Source organism: Argentina silus (genome assembly GCF_951799395.1).
Source record: "Argentina silus genome assembly, chromosome: 11".
Lineage (NCBI taxonomy): Eukaryota > Metazoa > Chordata > Actinopteri > Argentiniformes > Argentinidae > Argentina > Argentina silus.
This window is the reverse complement of record NC_139665.1, coordinates 8,637,837-8,655,013: the sequence shown is the minus strand read 5'-3', so window position 1 is coordinate 8,655,013 and position 17,177 is coordinate 8,637,837. Positions and strand designations below refer to the sequence as shown.

At 49.9% G+C, this 17,177-nt stretch overlaps 1 protein-coding gene across 4 annotated transcripts in view; it reads right to left on the bottom strand.

The window, feature by feature from the left end:
* herc1 (HECT and RLD domain containing E3 ubiquitin protein ligase family member 1) overlaps positions 1-17,177 on the bottom strand; it is a 68,581-nt gene that overhangs the window by 7,121 nt on the left and 44,283 nt on the right. For 3 of the 4 annotated variants that reach the window (XM_083680270.1, XM_083680271.1, XM_083680272.1), the window contains exons 54-77: positions 16,414-16,627; positions 15,330-15,586; positions 14,701-14,828; positions 13,782-13,909; positions 12,187-12,387; positions 11,744-11,874; positions 11,114-11,331; positions 10,452-10,572; positions 9,976-10,125; positions 9,703-9,804; positions 8,680-8,853; positions 8,036-8,350; positions 7,546-7,611; positions 7,253-7,378; positions 6,698-6,836; positions 6,193-6,374; positions 5,195-5,350; positions 3,927-4,049; positions 3,596-3,698; positions 3,183-3,352; positions 2,866-3,004; positions 1,803-1,972; positions 1,118-1,287; positions 485-650 (exon numbers count right to left, since the gene is read on the bottom strand). In XM_083680270.1, coding sequence (XP_083536396.1) covers positions 485-650; positions 1,118-1,287; positions 1,803-1,972; positions 2,866-3,004; positions 3,183-3,352; positions 3,596-3,698; positions 3,927-4,049; positions 5,195-5,350; positions 6,193-6,374; positions 6,698-6,836; positions 7,253-7,378; positions 7,546-7,611; positions 8,036-8,350; positions 8,680-8,853; positions 9,703-9,804; positions 9,976-10,125; positions 10,452-10,572; positions 11,114-11,331; positions 11,744-11,874; positions 12,187-12,387; positions 13,782-13,909; positions 14,701-14,828; positions 15,330-15,586; positions 16,414-16,627 — 3,849 coding nt within the window. The remainder of the gene's footprint in view (positions 1-484; positions 651-1,117; positions 1,288-1,802; positions 1,973-2,865; positions 3,005-3,182; positions 3,353-3,595; positions 3,699-3,926; positions 4,050-5,194; positions 5,351-6,192; positions 6,375-6,697; positions 6,837-7,252; positions 7,379-7,545; positions 7,612-8,035; positions 8,351-8,679; positions 8,854-9,702; positions 9,805-9,975; positions 10,126-10,451; positions 10,573-11,113; positions 11,332-11,743; positions 11,875-12,186; positions 12,388-13,781; positions 13,910-14,700; positions 14,829-15,329; positions 15,587-16,413; positions 16,628-17,177) is intronic. The other variant, XM_083680273.1, reaches the window with a different exon arrangement.

Genomic DNA, 17,177 nt, shown 5'->3' with positions numbered 1-17,177 from the left:
AGTCGGGGTTTTAATAATGCACTCCAGCGCCACGTTTATTCAAAAACCCTGGGGAAGAACCCTGGTTTGTCATTAATAATGATAACAATAACAATGACGCATTTATTGTTTGTAGCGCTTCCCTCAGGACTCAAAGAAACCGCATTCCATGGAGAGAACGAGAATAGATAAGATACATAAAAAAGCACAGTGGGTAAAAACAACAATAAACATAGTTAAAGACTTGTTTTGTGCCGAGGGTGAATAAAGTCGCCCGGAATGGTCTACATTGTAGAATGCCAAGGGTGACTTTAAATCACCAAAACAAAAATCATAAATAATAATGCTTCGTTTTCAATTGCAATCAAAGGGTTGTTGCCAGGTAAATGCCACATAAAACACTCGAGTGTTCTGGAATTCTTTGTCAGTGAGTGAGGCAAAAAGATGGGTTTTGAGGGATGGTTAAGCCCTCGACTTCTTCTCCTTCTCCTCCTCCTCCTCTCACCTGACACATCTCCGTGATGGTGTCGTCAAACACCCCCCCGGCGTCGTCCGCCCCCTCGCCCACCAGCTTGACCTTCCACGCCCGCGACGGCAGACGCAGGTCAGACGCGTTCAGCTTCACCACCTGACGGGCGATCTGCACGAAGATGGGCTTACACTTCCGACCCCTGGAGGGAGAGAGAGAGAGAGAGAGGAAGGAGAAAGAAGGAAGAAAAAAAGAAAGAAAAAAGGTAGTGAGGAGTGAAAAGATGATGGTGGAAGAAGGGAGGTTTATAAAGAGGAGGATGAGAGGTATGAGTAGAAAGAAGAGAGAAAAGGAGGGAACCATTCGATTAGAACCGTTAGAGACACAATGCTGTTCTATCTGTCTATCTAGCCTCCCACCCATCCATCCATCCATCCACCCACCCACCCACCCATCTATCCATCCACCTACCCACCCATCCAACCATCCACCCACCCACCCATCCACCCACCCACCCATCCATCTATCCATCCACCTACCCATCCATCCATCCATCCATCCACCCACCCACCCATCCATCTACCCACCCCTCCCCTCCATCCCTCCCTACCACCCGCCCTCCCGCCCTCCCGCCCTCCCTCCCCTCCATCCCTCCCTCCCTCCACTGACCGTGTGGAGATCCTCTTGACGGTGATCTGGGGGCCGTAGTTCTTGCCCTGCACCATGGTCTTTCCTATGGAGCGTACCATGGGCAGCGTGTACACCCTGGGGGCCAGCAGGGGGCGCAGCTGGCCCTGAACGATGCCCCACGTCCCCGCGTTGTAGTGAGACGTGCAACTCTGAACACACACATAGAGATGAGCCACAGTCAGAGTCACTGGACCAAGGTAAGTGACTGCTGTGTGTGTGTGTACCTGGTTGTTGGGGCTAAGGTTGTGTGTGTGTGTGTGTGTGTGTGTGTGTGTGTGTCTGGTTGTTGGGGCTGAGGTTGTGTGTGTGTGTGTGTGTGTGTCTGGTTGTTGGGGCTGAGGTTGTGTGTGTGTGTGTGTGTGTGTGTGTGTCCGTGCATGTGTGTACCTGGTTGTTGGGGCTGAGGTTGTGTGTGTGTGTGTGTGTGTGCGTGCGTGCGTGTGTGTACCTGGTTGTTGGAGCTGAGGTTGTGTGTGTGTGTGTGTGTACCTGGTTGTTGGGGCTGAGGTTGTGTGCGTGTGTGTGTGTGTGTGTGTGTGTGTGTGTGTACCTGGTTGTTGGGGCTGAGGTTGTGTGTGTGTGTGTGTGTGTGTACCTGGTTGTTGGGGCTGAGGTTGTGTGTGTGTGTGTGTGTGTGTGTGTGTGTGTGTGTGTGTGTGTGTACCTGGTTGTTGGGGCTGAGGTTGAGCAGCCTCCAGGAGGCGTACATGAGGTCAGAGAAGTGGTAGAGGAGGCGGAGTCTGGCGCGGACCGCCTCCATGCTGACATCACGCAGGGCGCTGTACTGAGGGGGCACGGCCAGGGGCAGGCCTAGCTGGAGGGGCACCGAGGAGCCTGGACGCACACACACACACACACACACGCAGGCACACACACACACGCAGGCACACACACACACACACACGCAGGCACACACACACACGCAGGCACACACACACATGCAGGCACACACACACACACGCAGGCACACACACACGCAGGCACACACACACACGCAGGCACACACACACACGCAGGCACACACACACACGCAGGCACACACACACACGCAGGCACACACACACACGCAGGCACACACACACACGCAGGCACACACACACACACGCAGGCACACACACACGCAGGCACACACACACGCAGGCACACACACACGCAGGCACACACACACAGACACACAGAGGGAGGAAGAGGGAGGGAAAGAGAGAGAGAGAGATCAATCCAAGTTAACAACTAACCAGCAGGAGGAGAATCTTGACCCTGAGGTCATTCATGTTATCGAGAATCCACTGCTTCCTGCAACAATTACAGCGTGTGATGTCACTTCCTGCTCTGGCTCAACAACAATGACACTGTAGTATGTGACGTCACTTCCTGTGTTAGGATGGTAAGTTCTCCCTGTGGCAGGGCTGACATCTGACCCCCTCTAACATACCTGCCCATTATACTATACTACTACAATAGAGAGAGTGTGTGTGTATGTACACCTGGTGCTCTGATAGAGAACAGGCAGTTTAGGCTGTGTGTGTGTGTGTGTGTGTGTGTGTGTGTGTGTGTGTGACCTCATGTGTGTGTGTGTGTCCGTGTGTGTGTGTGCTTGTTTTGTTCGCCCGCGTGTGTCTGTGTGTCCGTGTCCGTGTCCGTGTGTGTACATCTGGTGCTCTAATACAGAACAGGCAGTCTAGGCTGTGCGTGTGCTCATGCATGTGTCCGTGTGTGTGTGTGTGTACCTGGTGCTCTGGGGGGCACAGAGGGGGCGGTCCAGGCGGCGCTGTGGCAGCGTCCAGCAGAGATCTGGTGGATGTTCTTCCCCTGCAGGGCTGCAGCCAGGGTGGGCTCCCTCACATGGTTGGTGTGGCCGAGACCCAGCTATACACACACACACACACAGTCAGGTCAACACACACTTCTCTATCAGAACACACTGTCTAGAAAACACAATCATATCCTATATGTGTGTGTGTGTGTGTGTGTGTGTGTAACAGTGAAATCATAGGTGTGTTTATGTATGTCTGTGTGTGATTATGTGTGTGTGTGTGTGTGTTACCTGTCCCTCTGAGTTGCTCCCCCAGGTGTAGACGTCCCCGGTGGAGGACAGCACCAGCGTGTGTTCGGCCCCCACGGCGATGTCCTCTATGAAGACCCCCGCCAGGGCCGGGACCTGCTGGGGACGGTTGTGGTTCCTCGCTCGGCCCTCCGGAAGACCGATCAGACGGTCTAAACAACAACAACAACAACAACAACAACAACAACAACAACAGTGTCACTACTGAGTCATGTTTGGTACAGATTGGACTAGATTTGTCCTTCTATACTATAAACCTTCTATGTCAGGGAGGCCGGTGGAGGTAGAAATCGGAGGACGGGCTCATTGTAATGCGTGGAACACACACTCTATCTGTATCTGAGACCGTCCTCCGATTTCTACCTCCGCCGGCCTCCCCTGGTGTGTGTACGGACCTTGGCCAAACGTGTAGACGTTGCCATCTTTGGTGAGAGCGACGGAGAACTGTGTTCCACAGGAGACTTTCTTCACGCTGATCCCACAGAGGACGTCTACTTTCTGGTAAACACACACACACACACACACACACGAGTCAAGAGCCTCATTCATCGAAAACACCACGAATGTCACATCCGAGGTTCCACTCTTCTACTCAAGAGTGCTAGACAGCTCAGTCAACAGCAGCTATGGTAAACACTACCACACACACTTGAGTTACTGTCAACACTACACACACACTCACACTCACACACACTCACACACACACACACACACTCACTCACTCACCTGAGGGGAGGACTTGGCTGTGGAGTTCCCCAGGCCCAGTTTACCGTAGTCTCCGTCTCCGAAGGCCCAGACCATCATGCCGTCCGCTGACACAGCCAGGGTGTGGTTCAGACCGCAGGCCACCTGGGACCGCACACCACACGCACACGCACACGCACACACACACACACACACACACACACACACACACAATCTGTCAATAAAAACTAGACAGATATCAGAGCACCGATATTGGCCTTTTCCAGGAATATCTGACACGGCACACATTCCTCTGATAATGCACCAATGTGTGTTTTTTTTTGTTTTAAATATGTTTTTAGGGCATTTCTGCTTTATTGGGATAGAGACAGTAGAGATTGACAGGAAGGATGGGTGAGAAAGAGAGAGAGAGGAGGGATGACATGCAAGATAGGTCGAGGGTCGGAATCAAATCAGGAACCTTGCAATGACGTGGTAAGCGCATTAGCGCATTACCCCCCCCCCCCCCCCACATTCCAAAAATGATCGAAAAATCGGTGTCGTTGGGTTTTTCCAGAGCAAATTATCCACGTACGCTTTTTTTATGAATGAATACACTTGTTTATTGGTGTTTAGGGAGCGTGTTAGGGAAGGTGGAGGGCTGGGATAAACCGTTAGTGGAAATGACAGAGGTTGGCAGCTCTTCTGTTTTAAGAGGGCTTTTCACACTGCATTTTTGTATGTTTCGTAAATGAAATACACTGAGGATAACACTAATAATTCAGTGGGTGATCAAACTGTCACAACAAGTTAGACTGAACGGCAGACCGCTGATATGAATATGCAGCACGCTGAGCTGTGGAATCCTCATTTGGCGTAGTACAAGTAACTGGAGCGTAAATAGAGCAACATAGATTTATTTTATCAATAGAGGGATCGTTTCAGGTCGTTATTGACGTATGGATTTGTGCCTAATCTGCATTAAGAGCATATTTTTGCCATTGTTTTAGGAAAACTGTGCTAAAAAGGAACTCTGTATAAAAAAATAAATAAAAAAAAAAGATCTCTATCTATCTATCTATCTATCTGCAGATATATTGGTTAGTGAATGTTGCCCCCCATAAATTGGCTTTGGACCCAAAAATCCAGTATCGGTCGGGCTCTAAATAAAACACGAATAAATAAAACACTATCATGTTGATGAAACATCTACAGTACCAGACTGTAGCAATGCAATAACACAATACTACAAGTCTTCGTAGTGTGGGGCAGTGGTGTTTCCACAGTAGTGTTGTTGTTGTGGTGTTTACCTGTCCAACCTGGTAGCCCTCCAGTGCTGTGACCTTCTCCGGAAGCTTCTTGTTGGAGGTGTTTCCCAGGCCCAGACGGCCGTAGTCTCCATTCCCGAAGGAGAACAGCTTCCCGTCCGCCGTCACCACCGCAGAGTGTTTGAACCCACAGGACATCTGACACGACAACACACACACACACACACACACACACACACACACACACACACACACACACACACACACACACACGCGATTTCATTTTAGAACGTCTCCTGTCAGCTGTTGGCGGTTCCATGTCATTTCTCAACATGTCAAATCTTTCACTTTTACTCATAAGCCGTCAAAAACACTGATGCTAACACAGTTAGCTCGTTATAACTAGCTTTCTAGGTAGTCGGATCCCTTCGCTCACGCTAGCTAGCAAACATTTCTCTCTTTTTGTTGTGAGGGAGCTGTAAAGGTATCCGTTTGAAACCGTTTCCAGGTTTGATAATTATTAAGTTTCTCTTATCTTCAGAGTATATATGAGTATATATATTTATTCCTGCTGTGCTGTTGGCCAGGTAACAGCAGCAGCCAGCCTGCTCTCAAAGAGCGCCTGTCTCCATGTTTTTAATTATTATTAAGAATTATTTAAACCTTTAAACATTCATTTGCTATTTGCTATTTGTTTTTTATGTCCCATGCACCAACCTCACCAAGTCAATTTCCTGTATGTGCAAATATAAATATCGTTGTCTCTGTACTTGTACTCTGCACAATGACAATAAAGTTGAATCTAATCTAATCTAATCTATACTTGGCCAAATAAAAGAATTCTGATTCTGTTTCATAATTTGATTTTCAATTTGGCGAGCGAGCATGATTAGTCCATCGTTTTCTACAGAGGTTTTTTTAATTTATTTTTTATCACAAACATTCTAAAACACGTCCGTTTTCATCTTCTCTCCTCTCCTGTTGTGTCTGAACCCGGCGTGACCTGAACCCGGTTCCCTCCACAGAAAGTTGTAACCGACCTGCACCACCTCCTCTCCCTGCAGGGCCTCTATCTGCCTGGGTCGGCGCTGGCGGTCGCTGTTCCCGTGGCCCAGTTTCCCGTAGTCCCCGTCGCCCCAGCTGAACACCTCGCCGCTCTCCGTCAACGCCATGGAGTGGCCGTCGCTGCCGCACGACGTCACCAGCTGGGTCACCACGAAACCTGGGACACACACACACACGCGCAGACATGCAGGCATAGACACACGCACACACAGGCACACACACACACACACAGACAGAGACAGAGACAGACACACACACATACACACATACACACAGACACACACACACACACTATGAGAATGTACCTTGAATACCTTGAGGCATCCATATTTTCATACTGAACCATAACAAAGTGACTCATGAACTGGACTCGTGTGTGTACTGTACTCTACCTATATGTATCTATGCTCTACATTAAGAACATGTTTAGTGAACCATAATGAAGTGACTCTCTCCCTGTGTGTGTGTGTGTGTGTGTACCTTGCAGGGCAGAGATGACGGTGAGCAGGTGGAGGTCGTCAGAGTTGCCCTGGCCCAGACGGCCGTAGCTGCCCTCGCCGCACGCCAACACCGTACCGTTGGCCTGGATCACAAACGTACAGTTCTGACCACACACCACCTGGGGGGAGGAGGGGGAGGGGGAGGGGGAGGGGGAGGGGGGAGGGGGGGAGAGAGACCGATATTAGTCCAGACGTAGAGTTCATACCGTGACTAATAGGAAACAGTGGCCTGAAGGAGACAGGTTGGTGAAGAAGGAGAGTGGGTCAAGCTCTCTCCTCAGTCCTGTCAGAGGGCTTCAGGGGTTGTTGATGTTCCTCTCGGAAGGAATGTTAACGTGGGGAATGTGGGTGCGTGTTGTGTTGAGGAGTGTGTGTGTGTGTGTGTGTGTGCATATTGATGTATGGTAGTGTGTGTACTTGTGTTTAGGTGTGTGTATGTGTGTGTGTGTGTACATGGTGACGTATGGTAGTGTGTGTGTGATGTGGTAATGTTGTGTGTGTGTGTGTGTAATGTAGTGTGTGTGTATGTGCCTACCTGTTGAGCCTGTGAGAAGGAGGGGGCGGTGGTTGGCACCAGGATGTTTCTGCCAGCCTCTGCCAGCTGGCCGTGACGCCCCGCGCCCCACAGGAACACGTCACACTTCCCTCCCAGGTGCCAGTCCTGCCAGACAGACAGACAGACAGACAGACAGACAGACAGACACACACACACACACAATTAGCAATTTCTAACAAGCTTAAGGGAAAGTCATCACTTTTAATATTTTAGAGGTCGGACCCCCCCCCCATAACTAACGAAGCGACCAATCAGTGAAGAGCTTACTGTACCTCTGGTCTAGACGTGGCCCAGGACATGATCTGCTCATCCATGCCGGACCCCCATTTACTGTTGTCCTGTACAGAGAACACACACACTCATCATGACACACTCATTTACTGTTGTCCTGGACAGAGAACACACACACTCATCATGACACACACTCATTCACTGTTGTCCTGTAGAGAGAACACACACACACTCATCATGACACACTCATTTACTGTTGTCCTGGACAGAGAGAACACACACACTCATCGTGACACACCATATCTATAGGCGTCTATTCTCACCAATAGGGTGCTCTTAAGAGTCTACGGCACGGAGCAGGGGAGGCTGGCGGAGGTAGAAATCGGAGGACAGGCTCATTGTAATGCATAGAACGGGAATGAGGAATCGTATCTTCCTCATTCCGTTCCATGCATTACAATGAGCCTGTCCTCCGATTTCTACCTCCGCCAGCCTCCCCTGGTCCACTACGATGGAGTAATGCCCCCTCACCATCAGCAGGGCCATGTCCTCCTTGGGCACGGGCTCCAGGTCGGGCACGGCGAAGGATTCCGGGAAGGCCACGCCTCTCGCCAGGGCCTCGGCCGCCTTGACGGTGGTGGAGAAGCCGTCGAGCCACGCCCACTCGCTGGCGCCCCAGGCGGTGGCGGTGGGGGGGCCCTCAGGAGGGGCGTGGCAGCGGGGGCGGCGGTGGGGCGGGGCGGGGGGGCAGCAGAGGAGCAGGTCCAGGTGAAGGCCCACCGCCAGGGAGGACAGACACTGCATGTAGGGGCTGTGGACCAGCTGCTCTCCACACACCACATGGGGCTGGAGGGGGGGGTAGACAGAGATGCAGACAGACAGACATAGACACACACAAACACAGAGACAGAGACGCAGACACAGAGACGTGTACACACACACACACAGACACACAGACAGACAGACACAGAGACACACACACACAGACAGACAGACAGACAGACAGACACACACACACACACCCAGAATAACATGAGAAACAATTAGATCGGAGTCACATGGGAAAAAGAACTCAAATAATGATGAAGTAAAGAAAAAAAAAATGAAAAGTGAATATGGACCGGTCTTTTATTGACATTACTCTAAACTAAATCTGATACACCGTGGTAACGTACCTTCTCGTAGGTGTACTGCTCCTGCAGCATGACCGGCAGCCTCTCCAGGAAGGCCCTCATACAGGGCGCCATGTTCAATCCCACAACCCCCTGCTTCTTCAGCGCCATGCGGCAGGTGGCCAGCACGTGGTTGGAGGACAGGAAGTCGCTGGAGCAGTTCACCACCAGGACATCCTGTCGAGACAGCGGTCAGACCACCGTCACACAAACGGATGGGCGGGCGGTCGGTCTGGCTGGTTTATGGAACATCACGCCTGAGTCACCCGGTTCTCACAACGCTTTGGGCCGTTTCTGGAGAGTTTTAGAACAGCGGGGGGGGGGGCTGAACGGGACGGAGCGGTGGGAGAATGCGCTCACAATTTCATTGGACGTGACGTTCCGAGAACCCTCCCCTCCCGCACGCCCGTAGAACGGTTGCTTGTGGTTACGTGCGCGTCTTTTCTGACTATTTCTGACTGTTTCTGACTGTTTTACACAGAGTCGTTGCCTATGGCTACCTGGCAACATTGAACAAAATGGAAGATTACCTAAAGGGAAGATGAAATGCCTCAGTTTTTTGGATCTCTGCGCAAGAGATATTCGATGGGTTTAACATGTCGCGAGTGTAACCGAGTTGAGATGGTAAACTCACTCCTCAAGGTCAAATCCCCCCCACCCCCCCCTCGCCCGCCACCCGCGCTGTCGAATGGCTAGCGTTAACATTGGGGGTTTCCCCCAGGCTTTCTGAACGAGGAACTGGTCTCAACGAGGTTAAAGGAACACTGTTATTGGGCTGGGCGGCAGAGCTGGTCGTCACTAACAGACGTTGTGAGAGCTCCGCAGAGGCTGTGCGTTTTTTTAGCTTTTATGTGTTTTCTAAATTCTCTCTTTGTGAGAAACTCACTGGCACTGATATCCTACGACAAGGACACACTTCTACATGTAAATTACAACTTAAGATACTACTGTTTATATTCTATTTTTTTTAATTTATTTATTTAATTTATTTTTTTACTTTATTTTAAAAAAGGGAGAAAACCTCACCTTTGACCTGTTGGAGCAGACGGCCACACCCACATCTGGGATCCAGACGATGTTCTGGATCGCTCCTGACCCGGTGACCACCGTTTGTAACACTGAGCCGTCCTGTAGGACACACACACACACAAACACACAGGCACGTGCACACACAGGCACGTGTACACACAGGCACACACACACACACACACAATGAGGTAACCGGGAAGGTATTTAATGGCACTATAAACAGGTTGAAATGGAAAGGTGTGTGTGTGTGTGTGTGTGTGTAAACCTCACCCGTAGGGACCAGATGTTCATGAGGCCTCCCACCCCTCCTGACGCCAGGGCCAGACCGTCAGGGCTGAAGACCACAGTCCTGACCGGGGTGATGTGGCCTTTCAGCTTCAACACACACACAGCACCCTGCTCTACCCGCTTGGAACACTTCTGGAGAGAGAGAAACACACACACAGACAGACAGACAGACAGACAGACACAAGAAGGGATGGGGTTAGAGATATACACACTGCTGATGGACAGACACGCAGACATGGGAATAGAAGGGGAAACTGTACCATGTCTAACCCCCCCCCCCCCCCCAATCCTAACCATACCCATTATAGGGACGAGAGGATGTCCCTGAGGCTGGTGGAGGTAGAAATCGGAGGATGGGCTCATTGTAACGCATGGGACGGAATGAGGAACGGTATCAAACACACCAGCCTCCCCTGCCCCTGTATCCGTGCTTAAAAAGGGGGGTTCAAACTAAGCACCTTGACTTTGGTTTTGGATTCGTTCTCCCACCATCCCTCCGAGCCCGAAGAGGTGCATTCTGGGAAGCTGGAGGGGTCTTGAGGGACGGTCCAGACGGAGACTAAACCGTTCTGGCAGCATCTGAGAAAAACAAACAAAAAACAAAAACAAACAAACACAAAACCCTGTTAACAAGCCTGCCTCCTCTCTGTCACCACGGACTGGACCGGACCGGACCGGACCGGACCAGACCAGACCAGACCAGACCAGACCAGGAGAAAGGAATGAGAAGGTTACAGTTGGAGAGAGTTAAAGAATGTTGAATGTTAAAATGTTAAAACCTCAGTCTGTGTGTTTGGAGTGGCGGGTGTTCAAGGAGAAAGCTGTTAGGAGGAATGGTTGTTTCTAGTTGGATGACATTCAGCACTTCCAACGTCTCAGCAGTGTTCGTGTGTGTGATACAGTGTGTGTGTGTGTGTGTGTGTGTGTGTGTGTGTGTGTGTGTGTGCGTGCGTGGTTATATGTGTGTGTGTGTGTGTATGTGTGTTTTTTGCATGTATGTTTTGTGTTGTGTGTGTATGTGTGTGTGTGTGTGTGTGTGTGTGCGTTGTGTGTGTGTGTGTGCGTGTGTGTGTGCGTTGTGTGTGTGTGTGTGCGTGCGTGTGCCAACTTTGCTACGTACGTGGCCATCATGTTGAGAGGTTTGGAGCCGTGTCCTGGCAGGCCACACCAGGCCAGTCCGTTGACCTGGGCAGGGTGTGTAAGGATCTGGAGGCAGCGCCAGGCCGCCCCCCCCGTCCCCCCGCCCCCGGGGCTGGACCACAGCTTCACCGCCTCCTCTTTGGCACAGGACAGCAGGATCTGACCACTGGGGTCCCACTTCATACTGGTCACAGACTCCTAACACCAAAAACACGTATTTCATTCATGTGTTCACAGGAGGGATGACTGTTGGACAGATGATTCACTTACTTAAACAAAGGTATCTGTTGTAAGTCGCTTTGGATAAAGGCGTCTGGTAAATGCCATAAATGCAAATGTAAATGTAAATGTTCAGGTTCTATTCACTCATTTAGTGCCGAGGGTGAATAAAGTCGTCCAAACTGTCAACCTCCTGGAGGGCCAAGGGTGACTTTAATCACCCAAAAATGTTGGAGTATGTTTAAAAAATGTTGTACTTTCTAAATGTTGGACCCAATCTAATTTTTTTTTTTAAATGTTATTTAATTAAAGAATTAAAAATTGATGGAGGTTGCTGTATGTTGTCTGTAAGAATGTCTGCTCCTATCAGTGATGTGGGTGTTGGACGGACCTTGTGTGCGTCGATGACCACGATGGCTCCTTTCTCCAGAGGCTCTTTGGTTCCGATCAGCAGCTTGCCGTCAGCGTAGCCCACGGCGAACGGCCGGTCCTCGCTGTACCAGGCGATGTGCATCACCGCCACTGTGAGGGACAGACAACGTGTCAGATACACTCGCTCTCATGGCCCGACGTGATGGAGCAGGAAAACACACACATATACATATATACACACACACACACACACACACACCAGATAGGTACTCCTCAACACAATAGGTAGGTACACACACACACCACAATAGGTAGGTACACACACACACACACACACACACACACACACCAGATAGGTACTCCTCAACACAACAGGTACACACACCACAAGCGGTACACCACACACACACACACACAACATTACAACATTACAACACACACACACACACACAGTGTACTGACCGTCCTTCCGGTAGCAGTGCTCCAGCTCGGTGCGGTGCATGGTGGAGGCGTCCAGGACTTCTATGAGGCCCAGGGATCCGTCCATGCGGCCCACCAGGAGGAGGTCCCGGGGCTCTCCGCTCCACAGGGACACAGCCTCCCCCTCTGGCCAGGACAGGGCCGACACCCAGTGGGGCTGAGCATCCAGGATCCCCTTACCACCTAGGGGAGGGGAGGGGGGGGTCAAGGGTCATCCCATGTCAAATAAACGGGCCGAAGACGATTCCAACTCCCACCAAACCCACCCAATTATGGATGATATGAATCCCACAAAATTTGGGTGCAATCAATTCGCTTATTTTCTCAGGGATGAAACTATATTGCTTCAAAAATAATGATGCAGGAATACGTATCGTATCACGTTCTAACAACATCTCAGAACGTCCATCATCAGAGGTAGTGAGTGTCGAAATCCTCTTCACACGGAATGACCCTTTACCGACGGATCGATCTTTTGACCTTTCTCTGACCTTTTTCTTTTTCTTTTTAAATGTGTTTTAGGGCATTTCTGCTTTATTGGGATAGAGACAGTAGAGCTTGACAGGAAGGATGGGAGAGAGAGAGGAGGGATAACATGCGAGATAGGTCGAGGGTTCGGAATCGAACCATGAACCTTGTGATGACGTGCTAAGCGCCTTAGCGTGCCACGCCACTAAGCGCCCCCCACATTCTCTTACTCATCAGGGACGAAACCGCTTTCTCACGACAGAAACCGTTTCAGAACGAATCCGAGGCGGTGGGGTGTCACGGCTTGTTGATTCGGTGATTTGACACAGAATGACCCGCAAGTTCCGGTCACAGTCATTGTTTCATTTGGACATGGGCAGACACTTGTGTCTCGGGAGACCGAAGAGTGAGTACAGTAGTAGTAATAATAATAATGGAGCTTGACTCAACTGAGAGCTGACCTACTTGATACAGCTGTAAAGCAAATGGGTCCGGAACTAAGCTGACGAAGCCCGCAGCCCAAGGAGACATACGGGGAGGTTTGGGTTATAGAGAGTTCAACAGAACACGCTGTAGAGGGGTTGGTAACACACCACAGGCTAGTACGCAAGGCCCATCCACTCAAAGAGGACCTTCATTGTCGACTTCCACAACCTCGGGCTATAGAACATGTTCAAAGACAGATGGCCGGTGATATGGGGGTGTGTGTGGGTGGGAGGGAGGGGGGAGGAAAGGGGGGGGGGTGTGTGTCTTGGCTGCAGCACTGTTGGAGGCCGGAACTTGAGTCGACCCAAAAGCCTGTAGGCCTATGAATGTTTAATGTCTGATATGAAATATTTTGTTTGCCCCCTCACACACACCACCCAAGACGCGGTCATACCGCTGGACCGCGCCGAGCGCTCCTAGTCTTTCATCAAACGACTACATTTCACAAACTATTTCACTTTCACGTTTTTAGCTTGCATGTGTACGGTAGTGTGTCCGTCAAATTCAAATTCAAATTAAACTAAATCTCTTCTAAACCCCCCACAGACAACCGTAGCTGTGTATTTAAGCTGTGTGTGTGTAGTGTGTCTGTGTGTGTGTGTCGTGCTGGTGTCTGTCCTCACCGTTGACCTGCCAGATGTTGACCAGCTTCTCCATGGAGGCTGCCAGGTACTTCCCTGAGACGCTCCAGGCCACGGGGGACAGGCTGGGGTCGCCAGGGGAACCTAAACACTCCTCTGGACAGCCCTCGCTGGGGACCACAACACACACACAGAATTATGTATTACACACACACAGAATTATATATTACACACACAGAATGATATATTATACACACACACAGAATGATATATTACACACACAGAATTATGTATTACACACACACACACACACACACACAGAATGATATATTATATTATATATAAATACTTCAAACATATGAACACAAATATAAGCTCAAACACAGACGAGACACAGCACACATGTAAGAGACACACCATCCAGTAGACCAGTGTTTAAATGGGTCATGGTTGAGCCACGGTACCGGCACGAGTCAACTGGACTTTTCCACTTTTCACATGTCGTATTTGAGGTCTTCCACCAGGGGGCAGCGTTGAGCGATTCTAATGGCTGTGCTGCCAATGTGTTATATAGAGCCTAAATGGCTTTATTCAGGCGGAGCAACTGATCTTTTTCTATATGAACGGTAAAGAAAATATCTAGGCGCATGTAAGAGGCTAAATAGACATGTGACACAGTCAGACATGTGGTCAGGCCAGGCTCATCATCAGACATGAGGAGGTTATAATATATACCTTAATATACGCCATTTACTTCATTTATTGATGGCATTTAGCTGACGCTTTGATCCAAAGCATTTTACATTAGTGACCGCATACATTTCAGTATATATGGTCCCAGCGGGAATCGAACCCACGACCTAAGTGTCGTTAGAGCCATGCTGACTGAGCCTCAGCAGAGGACCGCGGAGTCGAGGTTCTCCGCAGAACCGTGTGTGAGAGAGGGTGGACAGCCGCTTACGTTCTGTTGAAGATGCAGGTCTGCTGCAGGGTGTACTGGTTCTTGGTGACGTTCCAGACCCGGACTGTACCGTCGTTACCGCTGGTGGCCAGAAGGCCTTTCTTACTGCAGCAACCGCACGTGATCACCTGGAATCAGAATCATACACACACACACACACACACACACACACACACACACACACACACACGATCCATCAGTGACTGACTGACACAGAGAGAGAGAGAGAGGGGTACTTTACGAACACACCACCTGAATACAGAGGGGCTTCTACAGTCCTACAGGCTCTTTTTCAGATTCCCAACAGTGTAGTTCAGTTGTTGACAAACTGTGTTTTGTGTGTGTGTGTGTGTGTGTGTGTGTGTGTGTGTGTGAGTGAGTGCCTGTGTGTGTGTGTGTGTGAGGTATTGTGTCTAAAGGATGCTATAATCTCCCTGGAGAAGAGGATGGAGGGAGGGAAGTAGAGAGGTGGGGGAGTTTCAGGGGGGGGACTGGCAGAAAAGAAAAACGTCCTCGTTCAAGGTTCCTTCCTACCACCCCCCCACCCCAAGCATCCTCTCTGTATCAACTCAAACCACAAACAAACAAACATCATTCGGCCATTTTAACGTCATTCCAAACCGTCTCACCCTGCTCTGGTGAGCCTCCAGCTTGACCAGCGAGCACTTGCGCAAGTCCCCCGCTATGTCGGCGAAGGTCTGCGGCCGGCTCTGGTTGTCGCGGTCGTGGGCGGCGAGCGTGCGGACCAGCTGCTGCGCGGCCCACTGGCGGTGCTGCGAGGAGAGGCAGGAGGACAGGCAGCACGCCGCCAGGGCGTTGGCGAGCTCCAGGGGGCCTACAGCGGAAGGGTTATAGGAGGGGTGGGCATACAAACTGGCAATTAGACCTGCTAGGACGACACGCGAGGCGAGTGAGCCAGGCCGCCCCCGGTGAGTGAAAGAGAGGGGAGAAAACAGGGACAACGAATCAAAAACAAAAGCAAAAAACAGCACACAGACACAGCAAAAGGTAGAAAATGGTGAAATGGAGCTAGCGGTGACGAGCTAGCACAAGCTAATAGCAATGCTAACGCTACACTAGTTTGCTTGGACAGTAACAGCTATGAATGTACTACAATCACTACAACTAACAGTTATTATAATGACAACTAACAAAATAAACATGTAATATATATATATTAAGATATTCAATATTATATATATATATATATATATATATATAATATACAAAATGTAATTCCAAACAAAATATTATTATTCAATAATAATATTGAATATCTTAATATTCAATAAGAATATGTTGTAAAACATATTGAAATGACATGTACTCATGTGTAATGAATGAGAGACAATGTGGGAAACATATTGCAACCCTAACACAATGCAACCCTAACCTCAACACAACCACATGACCCTAACCTCAACACAACCACATGACCCTAACCTCAACACAACCACATGACCCTAACCACACGACAGGGCCAGCCAGAGCAGTGCTGTGGGGTTGTGCCCCAAGGGAGGCTGGCGGAGGTAGAAATCGGAGGACGGGGCTCATTCTAACGCATGGAACTGTCTGATATCATTCCTCATTCCGTTTCCATGCATTACAATGAGCCCCGTCCTCCGATTTCTACCTCCCCCGGCCTCCAAACCGCAGAGTCCACAGTCCAGGCCGGCCCTGTCCAGTGTGTGAGGTAGGAAACCCTTAACGGACCTCTCTTCTCCAGGTCCGTCTTGTCGTAGTTGGGCCTGAGCCTGGCGCCCTTGTCGGCCAGCAGGGCCACCAGCGCCTGGGTCACCACGAAGTTGGGCGACGTCACCAGCTTGTTCTCCTCCGCCACGCCCCGCAAGAAGCTGGGCAGGAACTTCCTCTGGATGGGGTCGTCCACGGTCGTCAGGTTCATCCCCGTGGCCGCAGAGATCAGGTTCTGGAAGACCACAGGGTGAGAAAGACACGGCGGTTAATTTACGGTCGTACAGGATTTAGGCTTATAGGGTTCTTTTACGGTCGTATAGGTTCAGGCTTATAAGGTTAATTTACGGTCGTACAGGTTCAGGCTTATAAGGTTAATTTACGGTCGTACAGGTTAAGACTTATAGGGTTAATTTACGGTCGTACAGGTTTAGACACACAGTGGTTTATTTAGAGTAGTACAGATTTAGACTTATAGGGTTACTTTACGGTCATACAGATTTAGACTTAGGGTTAATTTACGGTTGTACAGGTTTAGACACACAGTGGTTCATTTATGGTCGTACAGATTTCAACAAAACAGTGGTTCATTTACAGTCAAAGATTTCGACACAGTGGTTCATTTGCTGTTGTACACATTTAGACTTATTGGGTTCATTTAGGGTCGTACAGATTTCGACTTATTGGGTTCATTTACGGTCGTACAGATGTAGACTTATTGGGTTCATTTAGGGCTGTACAGATTTCGACAAACAGGGTTCATTACGGTCGTACAGATTTAAACT